At 46.2% G+C, this 9,693-nt stretch overlaps 1 protein-coding gene across 3 annotated transcripts; it reads left to right on the top strand.

Annotated features, from left to right (window-relative positions):
* The first annotated feature begins 2,876 nt into the window (after positions 1-2,876).
* LOC309360076 (deoxyribonuclease-1-like) lies at positions 2,877-9,396 on the top strand. Of its 3 annotated transcripts, XM_081894651.1 has the most exons (8): positions 2,877-3,305; positions 5,755-5,843; positions 6,067-6,153; positions 7,480-7,592; positions 8,112-8,224; positions 8,454-8,611; positions 8,990-9,086; positions 9,176-9,396. In XM_081894651.1, exons 1-8 carry the CDS (start codon positions 3,033-3,035, stop codon positions 9,248-9,250), a joined length of 1,005 nt encoding a protein of 334 aa, XP_081750777.1. In that variant the 5' UTR covers positions 2,877-3,032; the 3' UTR covers positions 9,251-9,396. The 3 variants fall into 3 exon arrangements, with proteins under 3 accessions (XP_081750777.1, XP_081750776.1, XP_081750778.1); XM_081894650.1 differs by lacking the exon at positions 2,877-3,305 and having other exon boundaries at positions 5,301-5,843; XM_081894652.1 differs by lacking the exons at positions 2,877-3,305; positions 6,067-6,153 and having other exon boundaries at positions 5,302-5,843.
* The last annotated feature ends 297 nt before the right edge of the window (positions 9,397-9,693 follow it).

Here is a 9,693-nt window from a genome sequence, read left to right as displayed (position 1 = left end):
TCCATGTGGGTAAATCTCAATACCCAACCTAAAAAAAGTCTTCCAAGCAGAAGCGTATGAAGGGGGCAGTGGGGGCAGACCACCCCAGGTGCCCTCACTGAGGGGGGTGACATTCGGTGTGCTCACGACTCCCAAGCCTACCCCGAGCCGTTGGAGTAAGGGGGGAGCTGCGCCGCATTCCCTCCTTCCCCCTTTGTTTTGACAGCTTGGGGGAGGCTTGGGAGTTGCTGGCGGGCAACATGCTGAATGTCCGCCATGGACAGCTTGCTCCGCCCCCATGAGCAGCTTGCTCCGCCCCTGGCTGCAGGGTGCATACGCTGCTCCAGGCACCCTCCACCCCACGGCCCCCTCGGGAGCGCACCCACCCTGGGCAGTGTGGGCATATGCTGTGCTGCAGCTTCCAAACCAAAAAAACATACAGCAGAACTTCACCATCTTTCTAATCCTCCCCCTACTGCTGAAGTTCTCTTTAGGAAGAACTATTAATGAAGTGCAGCCGGGATCTACCTCTCAGTCGCTTAAATAATTTACCTCTTGTACTTCTTCCTCAACCACAATTGATAGGGTGATCTATCAGCAGGTCAGCATGCTCACTGATCAGGCTTTTCCCTCTCTGCCTTTTTTAAAAATAAGAACAGGTCATATGTGCTATTCTTCCTGACAAACAGGGCAATCTAGATGAAAGAGAAAATGGTAAAGGACACACAAAGAGGAACCGTGTTCTCAGAATAGGAAGTGGCACCGAAACATTTTGCCATTTTTGACTCAGGGAACATTCTGCTAGGCAACAGAAAGAGAGAGCACATTGTTTGTGTAATCTCATGCCTATTTTCTCCTGTATAAAGAGGTGCACAGTAACATAGGAAGATGCTTCAATGATGACTCAAACCACTTGTCTGTCAGTCTTCTCTACACTGACTGGTTGTGGCTCTGTGGGGCTTCAGGCAGGGGTCTGGCCTAGTCCTGCCTGGAGATGCAGGGGACTGAACATGGGAATTTTGCATGTACAATGGTACCTCGGGTTACATACGCTTCAGGTTACAGACTCCGCTAACTATTGTACCTCGGGTTAAGAACTTTGCTTCAGGATGAGAACAGAAATCGCGCGGCGGAGGCGCAGCGGCAGCAGGAGGCCCCATTAGCTAAAGTGGTGCTTCGGGTTAAGAACAGTTTCAGGTTAAGAACGGACCTCCGGAGAGAGCCAGTGTGGTGTAGTGGTTAAGAGTGGTAGGTTCGTAATCTGGGGAACCGGGTTTGCTTCCCCGCTCCTCCATATGCAGCTGCTGGGTGACCTTGGGCTAGTCACACTTCTTTAAGTCTCTCAGCCTCACTCACCTCACAGAGTGTTTGTTGTGGGGGAGGAAGGGAAAGGAGATTGTTAGCCGCTTTGAGACTCCTTTGGGTAGTGATAAAGCGGGATATCAAATCCAAACTCTTCTTAAAAAAGAAAAAAAAAGAAAAGAACGGACCTCCGGAACGAATTAAGTACGTAACCAGAGGTACCACTGTAAAGCATGTGTTCTGCCACTGAGCCACAGCGCTCCCCTATCATTCTGATTTCTAAGATGCATTAAAGGACAGCTTTGAAGCTGACAAGACCAAACACACAGTTTAGAAAGCTGTGCCATAAATCAGGTGCTATGGATTTTTCAGTTGCTTTGTTTTCGGCTGTGGGTCGGTTCCCTCTCTTTCTAGGAAGAGACGTATAAAGAGGATTGGATATGGATTACAGTATATATGTTAGTAGAATTTTCATGCAGCAGCATTTCAGCAGCAGCAGCAACAAAAAGACTTGTGGCACTTTAAGATGTAATCCATTTTATTACAGCAAAACTTTTCATGGGGTGTAATCTTCAGGTATGGGCAACAAATGTAAGGATGGAAGTGAACTGCAATGGAATACAAAAAGTACAGTCTGACAATTCAACTAGAGCTTGAATGTATGCAAAATGAGGAACATTTAATCCATGCCAAAATGATGCAGCTTGGTTTCAGTGGTCCTCAGCAAGGTTCAAAAAATACATCAACAAATGGACCTTCTCACCTTGACCATTTCCAATGAAGACCCTCCAAAAGATTTGTCCTCATAGGACAGTATAAAATTAAAAAATGTATATACACATAGCAGTGCGGCCTCTGTATACCATGCACCTGTGCTTTAATTATACCAACAGAAAAATCTGAAATGATCAATAAAATAATGAATTAATAAAAGATAACTGCTAGATGTGATTTAATCAGAGAGAAAGTGCAAAAAGCAGGTATCAGGGGTTGGTCAGCAATAGATCACACAGAATAAGTGAAATCTTTCTTAGAAGAAACAAGGTCTGCTCAGGAGTTCCAGGCCCAATGGGCACAGCAAATCTACTTGGTAGATCTTGCCTCTATGAGGCAATTGTGGGACTGAAGGTCCCTGCCTTCCCCCAGCTGCCTGTCTCTTCCTCTCCCACAATTTGAGACTGTGCTGGCGTGCCTGCCTTTGCTTCTCCCCCTTCATCCTTCTTCTAGTCCTGGGAGGTCAGGGAAGAAGGTAGCTTGTCACACCAAGAGCAGGGGAACTCCTGGCTTCTTCACCAGCCTGACTCATCTCTGCCTCTCTGGCTTCTGCACGTCTCTCTGCCACAGACTCCCTGCTCACTAAACCCTGTTACATCTTCAGCTTCAGACACATCCTCTTCCCAGGCTTCTCCCTCTGACTACTCATCATCATCTCACCACCAAGCCCTAGGCTCTGCGCCTTAGTTCCTTGGGGGTTTCCTAGCTGGTACCTTCCACCATTCCTCTGTGTCCAGCCAACCCACAGAGAGACGGGAGAGAGAGATGTGTATATGGACAAAGGGATCATTTATGGACAATCCCTGAGGCTGCATATACTGTTCAGCTTATTCTGAATGGTTGCTGGTTCTGGAAGGACAGTGGCAGCAAGTGAGGAGCAGGGAGGAGAAAGTGGGAACCTGACTTCTGGGATGCCGCCCTCTCTCAGCGAGTAATCATGCTGGTGTGGCCCAGCATTTTCTCTGCTAGGTTGTCATATGTCAAACACAACAGTCAGTACAAAGGCCTTTTCCCTCCCCTGCCTGGATGCTGATGCAGCAATACAGTCCTCTGGGCTATCAACACCCTCCAGCATCAGCTTGATACATACATCAAGGAACATCAGTGCTATGGGACAGAGCTTCACCCTTCTGCTCATCTTTCTGGGCGTGCAGGTTGTGACAGAAGCCTTCAAAATCTGTGCTTTCAACATACGCAGTTTTGGGAGAGCCAAGGCAGCAAACCGGAGGGTCATGGGAGCTCTTGTCCAGGTGAGATTGTGATTGATTTGGACCAAGGGCAATGGTGATAACAGTGCTTCATTCGTTTAATGAGCAATTCTTGCTCTCAGCCCTGCTTAGAAATAATAATAATAATAATAATAATAATAATAATAATAATAATAATAATAATTTATTTATACCCCACAGCTTTCAACAAAATATTAAAATACAGTAATGCATCAAACATTAAAAGCTTCCCTAAACAGGGCTGCCTCTCTTTGACATCTGGTGGGAGGGTGTTCCACAGGGAGGGTGCCACTACCAAGAAGGCCCTCTGCCTGGCTCCCTGTAGCTTTGCTTCTCGCAGTGAGGGAACTACCAGAAGGCCCTCGGTGCTGGATCTCAGTGTCTGGGTAGAACGGTGGGGGTGGAGACGCTCCTTCAGATATACTGGACCAAGGCTGTTTAGGGCTTTAAAGGTCAGCACCAACACTTTGAATTGTGCTCGGAAACGTACTGGGAGCCAGTGTACGTCTTTCAAGACTGGTGATATATGGTCTTGGCGGCCACTCCCAGTCACCAGTCTAGCTGCTGCATTCTGGATTAGTTATAGTTTCAGGGTCACATTTAAAGGTAGCCCCACGTAGAGTGCATTGCAGTAGTCCAAGTGAGAGTTAACCAGAGCATGTATCACTCTGGCAAGTCTGCGGGCAGGGAGGGTCTCAGCCTGCATCCCAGATGGAGCTGGTAAACAGCTGCCCTGGACACAGAATTGACCTGTGCCTCCATGGACAGCTGTGAGTCCAAAATGACTCTCAGGCTGCACACCTGGTCCTTCAGGGACACAGTTACCCCATTCAGGACCAGGGAGAAACCATGAACTGTATCCCTAACCCTAGAGATCTGGGGGCAGCTGTGATTATGGCAGAGGTAAAAACATTGTGGATGACAGGTTGCAAATGTATTCTTGCCACAGCGATAAGCAAATAGAATCATAGAATTGTAATGGACCTGAAGGGTAGTCTAGTCAAACCCTCTGCAATGCATCCATGACAGATGGCCATGATCAAAGAGCAGAGAGAAAAATGTACCAGCTACTCCACAAACTGGGAGATTTAAGACCATGTAACAAAAATGAATTCTGAGCAGGAGGTATTTCAGCTGAAGCAGTCTGACAAGCAGCTAAGTTCAAAGGCCTGCTCTTGCATGTATTAAAGTTGGGTTTAATTGCAAACATAAAAAATTTAAGAGCATGTATCTCATAACTATAGCATTGTTAAGGGAAGGGCTCAAGCTCAGTGATAGAGCATCTGCTTTGCATGCAAAAGGTCCCATGTTCAAATCTTGGCATCGCTAAGCAAAGACTGTTGTCTGAAAGCTGGAAAGCTGCTGCCAGTCAGTGTAGATACTAAGCAAGATGGTTCAGTGTCTGGCTTGGTAGAAGGCATCTGTCTAATACAAGTCACACAACCCTTGTTTTTAAGCAAAGGGACGTGTGCTTTTGACAAACATTGGCCCACTTGATTTTTTTTATAATGTCAGTGCAATGTGTAGAAACCACACATTGGTCAGCTTCACACTGATTGGAGTGCTTAAGCAATTCCTAATTCATCTCTAGGAAAGACCTGAAAACCTTTGCATGGAATCTTAAGAGACAGAATTGTAGAGTTGGAAGAGATCCTGAGGGTCATCTAGTCCAACCCCCTGCAATGCAGAAATCTCAGCTAAAGCCCTCTGCTTAACAATCTCCAATGAAGGAGAATTCACCACCTTCTTATGGAATCCATTCCACTGACAAACAGCTCTTACCGTCAGAAAGTTATTTTTGACGTTTAGTCAGAATCTCATTTCTTATAACTTGAAGCCATCACTTTGGGTTCTATCCTCAACAGCAGAAGAAAACAAGTTTGCTCCATCTTCTATGTGACATCCCTTTGGAGTCGGCTATCATAGTCTCCTCTTTCCAGTCTAAACATACCCAACTCCCACAACCGTTCCACTTAAGTCTTGGTTTCCAGGGCCTTGTCCATCCCTACCATGTCAACGTCCCCGGTCACCACATGCTAAGGCAGTGATATGAACAAATGCTGCATCTGGTTACCTTTGATCATTCTTTCCAATCTGTTTACTTAAGAGTTTGGCAAGATCTTGTGAGATCTGGCAGATGTTGATGCTGCTTCTCCACCAGGGCAGAGGTGGAAGGGCTGCTGCTTCACTCTGCTCAGGAGTGGAGGGGGCCTGGTGCCTACATTCCTTTCTGTTACTAATTAATTCATCCAAGACGTCAATGGATTTCCCCATCACTTCCTGCACCACAAACTGGTTACTGTTGTTTTTTAAAAGCGGGCAACAAAGCACTCTAATCCACTATGAAGTTCTGCAGAACAGTGGCAATGCGGAAGCGACCAGGACCAAGAGAAAGGGGGAAATATGTGTGACAGTGACAATGCCCAGAGCACCTCATTGCCCTGACCACCCACTCTTCTCCCACTGCCAGATCCTCTCTCGCTGTGATATTTCTGCCATCCAAGAGGTGCGAGACTCCAGGGGTGCAGCTATTCAGACGTTGCTGCGGGAGCTGAACAGGTAGTACCAGCAGAGGCTGCTAATCATAGACCTAGTCAAAATAGGTTTGTGGGGAGATCGCACAATTAGTTTATTTTTATTCACAGGGAGATTTCTTTTTTTCTTGTGGGGGAGCATTCTAACAAGGCTTTCCCCCCATTGCTCCGTTCTTCATCAGAGGAGTCTGTGTCACCCCATTCTGTTATTAGGCAAAGTGGCATCTTGAACTCTTTCTCCCTGGCAGGTATGATCCCTCTCATCACTACAGCCGCCTGGAGAGCAAGAGGCTGGGGCGAGGCAGCTACAAGGAGCAGAATATCTTTGTGTATCGGTAATGTCTGGGGGAGCTGGGAACATGACTAAATCAGAGCCCCAGGAACCAAAATCCAACTCTGGCCTATATATGCATGTATATAACTCCCCCTCTCCCAGGATAGTGTTTTACAGGGGTGGCCATTTTGTTACCCAAGGTGAAGGACAAAATGATACCTGCCTTCCTCCATTTCAAGCACCAAAGCTGAGCAGTGTGAGAATTTATTTATAACTTATTTCAGTAATAAACACCTAAGTCACTAGGCAGTAAGGCTAAAAAGATACAGTGAATATGAAATCAGTTAAAACTAACCAAAAAATCAGAATATGTAGCTAAAATGCCTGCTGATTTTTAAAGAAAGAAGAAAACATTTTCACTAGATGTCAAAACTTCAAGGGGGGGGCTATCTGATCTCAGCTGTGTGTTCCACAGAAATGGATCCACAGTACTGAACATACAATATGTGCTAGAAGCTGTCCAGAATGGATGGGTAAGGTATAACAACAGCAACAACTTCCTTGCACTGCTGTTCCCCTCCTGCCCACCCACCTGGCTACGGCATCTACCAGCTGAGGCCGCCACCTCACTGCCTAACAGTAGGGCCAATTCTGGTATTTTAATTGCCAATCAATTACAACACATTTTAACAATATGCATTTCCATATTTGTTACCCCTATAATCCCACCTTTCCTCCAAAACTATTTTTTAGCCTCAGAAAAATGTATTTGGGCAAATTGGGGTATGAGACAATAATTTCCCAGCGAACTTTGTTTTGGCTGAGCAGCAATTTCAGTCTGGATTTGCCACATATAAAGCTGGACTTAAGTGTCCATCCACTACTCCACACCTGCTCATTAGTGTTGGGTCTCGCAGCTCTGGTTTGTAGTTGGGGAACCAAGGCCTGGATCTCCTGAGGATATAAACCTGTGTTTGGGCTGAGACTTTGGCCTGCTGACAGAGGCTTACCTTAATGACCCCTTCACAAAGACAGATTGCAAATCGGGGTGAAAGGGAGCAACTGGGTGCTGACATCTAGCTTGCTTGATGTGTGTATGTATGTATGTGTGTGTGTGTGTATATATATATATATATTTTAAAAAAAGGATAGAGGAACATTCAGTCGTGAGAGCTTCCACTTGCAGGCTCTGTATTGGAACAAAACCAGACACAGGTTTACTTGGATAAGAACTCACTCAAAGGCACACAGACCCAAATCTCCCAGATCCAAGTTCACCCTCATATTCAACAGTCGAGAGAGAGATTATGCATACTTTAACCTTTTGAGGAATGAAGGCTCCTTGGGTGCATCTTCCCTCTGATGCCTACTTTTTTTACCTTGACAGAATGGATGTTGTGTCAGTTACTGATTGGTGCCAGTTTGGGGATGAGGATGCCAGAGATTACAAGGCATTTGCCCGGGGGCCCTTTGCTGCTCGCTTTCACTCTCCATACACAGGTAACACCCGGTTTCTCCACACAGAGGTCTCAATTGTTCTGGATACTTGTCCACAGATTCTTGGTGATCCAGGAGCTGTTATCTCCAAGGCAGTTATGGAAGATTACCTCGGTTTTAGGACTGAAAGCCTGGCATTTCTTATGGTCCGTTCTTAACCTGAAACTGTTCTTAACCTGAAGCATCACTTTAGCTAATAGGGTTTCCTGCCGCCGCTGTGCGATTTCTGTTCTCATCCTGAAGCAAAGTTATTAACCCCAAGTACTTTTTCTGAGTTAGCGAAGTCTGTAACCTGAAGCGTATGTAACCTGAGGTATCACTGTATAGCCCTAGTTGGATGGTTCAGTAGTGCTTAGGGTAGATGAGGAAACAGAAGAAATTGAATGTATTGAGAAGCTGAGGTAAAGGAGCTAGCTCTTGTTAAGTGTGTATGTGTGCAATAATAGCCACTAAGAGGAAAGAGTAGGGAGATCAGTAGTGAAACCTCTCCCATCATCTGAACTGCTGTCTTCCACCCCACAGCTATCCTAGATTTTGTGCTACTTTTACACCACACCAGTCCTCGGGAAGCTGCCCAAGAGCTTGATCTGCTGTTTGGAGTGTGCACAGAACTGATGCAACGGTGGAAAACTGAGGTATATTATGGGGGCAGATGTTGTAAACTCAGCAAGTCACTAAGAACATAAAGCCCTGCTGGATCAGAAGACCAATCTAGTCCAGCACCCTGTTCTCACAGTGGCTGACCAGATGTGTTAACAGGACATTCTCCTTCTCCTGATTCCCAGCAACTAGCTTTCAGTCTCATGCCACCTCCTCTAGTGGAGATGCTACTCACATACAACCCTTTCCTTGTGATCCAAATAGAATGTGATGCTGCTGGGAGATCTGAATGCTGCTGGTGCCTACATCCCAGCAAGTGCTTGGGCTGGGATCCGCCTGCGCAATCACCTTGCTTTCCACTGGCTCATTGGTGATGGAGAGGACACCACAGTCAGCCACCGGACCTGCTGTGCCTATGACAGGTACCAGAGGACACTTTTCAGCTCCACTCACCCACTCTCAACATGCTTCCTCTTACTCCCCAAAACAATCCAGTATTTGCCAGCCTTTCAAGCAAGCATGCCAGACAGAAAGTAAGCCCTGAGGAGATTGTGTCACTTACAGTGTATACCATATGCCCTTTTTTGGTGTGGTTTTGCTTCTGGTCTGTTGAGCTGGAGAGCAGACACTAGAGGCAGAGACTACTCCTGATCTGTACCATAGCCAGGCCAAGAACTTAAGAGCTAACCTGGCACACTAGACTCCTGCTTTGTCTCACGTAAACTGGCCATGCTTTTTTTGTTGGGGGCAGAGCAGAGACCCATCACACTCCACTTTTGTACTCTGTCCTCCCATGCTAGGATTATAGTCCATGGAGAAGAGCTGCTTGGCGCCATTGTACCCAGATCTGCCAAGCCTTTCAACTTCACACAAGCACTTGGACTATCGGAGGAAGAGGTGGGTGCAATTGGGCTCCTTTCTTAACAGGCTGCTAGTTTGAATGTGATGTAAAGACCTGAATAATCCACACCATTTCATTCCTACAGGCCCTAGCAGTCAGCGACCACTATCCTGTAGAGGTGAATCTTCGGCTTGCTCCGAAAGCCCATCGAGAGCTCTAAACCGTCAACCATCCTTCTGGCTATAGAAGCAAGGGCAATGGCAGGGCAAAAAGAAACTAACTTCTCTGACTATTCCATTCAGCAAGATCCGTCTAGGGCAGCAGTGGAATCCCCATACAGTAAAAGCAATCTAATGCATACACTCCCCGCCCCTGCCTCCAGCATGAAAATCAAGGTGACAGAAGAGCCCAATCTATGTTGCAGCTAGGACCTGCAAGCCTTCACGCAGGCGTATACAAAATTTGTGTTGCCACAAAATTCACCACCTAAGCTTAGGGCTGGGTGAATTTAAATATCCTACATGGGTTGTAGGCATTAGGCGCAGCATTCAGCTTCCTTAGAAACTACATTTTTTAAAAAGTATCTTATGAAAATAGCACTTCATTTATTTCATTCAGTTGTCATCTATATCCCATCCTTTACCCCCAGAAACTCCCAACATT

Source organism: Podarcis melisellensis (assembly GCF_964234715.1).
Source record: "Podarcis melisellensis genome assembly, chromosome: 17".
Lineage (NCBI taxonomy): Eukaryota > Metazoa > Chordata > Lepidosauria > Squamata > Lacertidae > Podarcis > Podarcis melisellensis.
The sequence above is the reverse complement of the archived record's forward strand: the minus strand, read 5'-3'. Positions and strand labels throughout refer to the sequence as shown.

Excerpts from the sequence above, each read along its gene's own strand:
- LOC309360076 (XM_081894650.1), top strand. The coding sequence starts at position 5,422 with ATGTTGATGCTGCTTCTCCACCAGGGCAGAGGTGGAAGGGCTGCTGCT. Across the intron at positions 6,154-7,479 it reads CAGAATATCTTTGTGTATCG|AATGGATGTTGTGTCAGTTA; the intron begins GTAATGTCTGGG and ends TTACCTTGACAG. Across the intron at positions 9,087-9,175 it reads TTGGACTATCGGAGGAAGAG|GCCCTAGCAGTCAGCGACCA; the intron begins GTGGGTGCAATT and ends TCATTCCTACAG.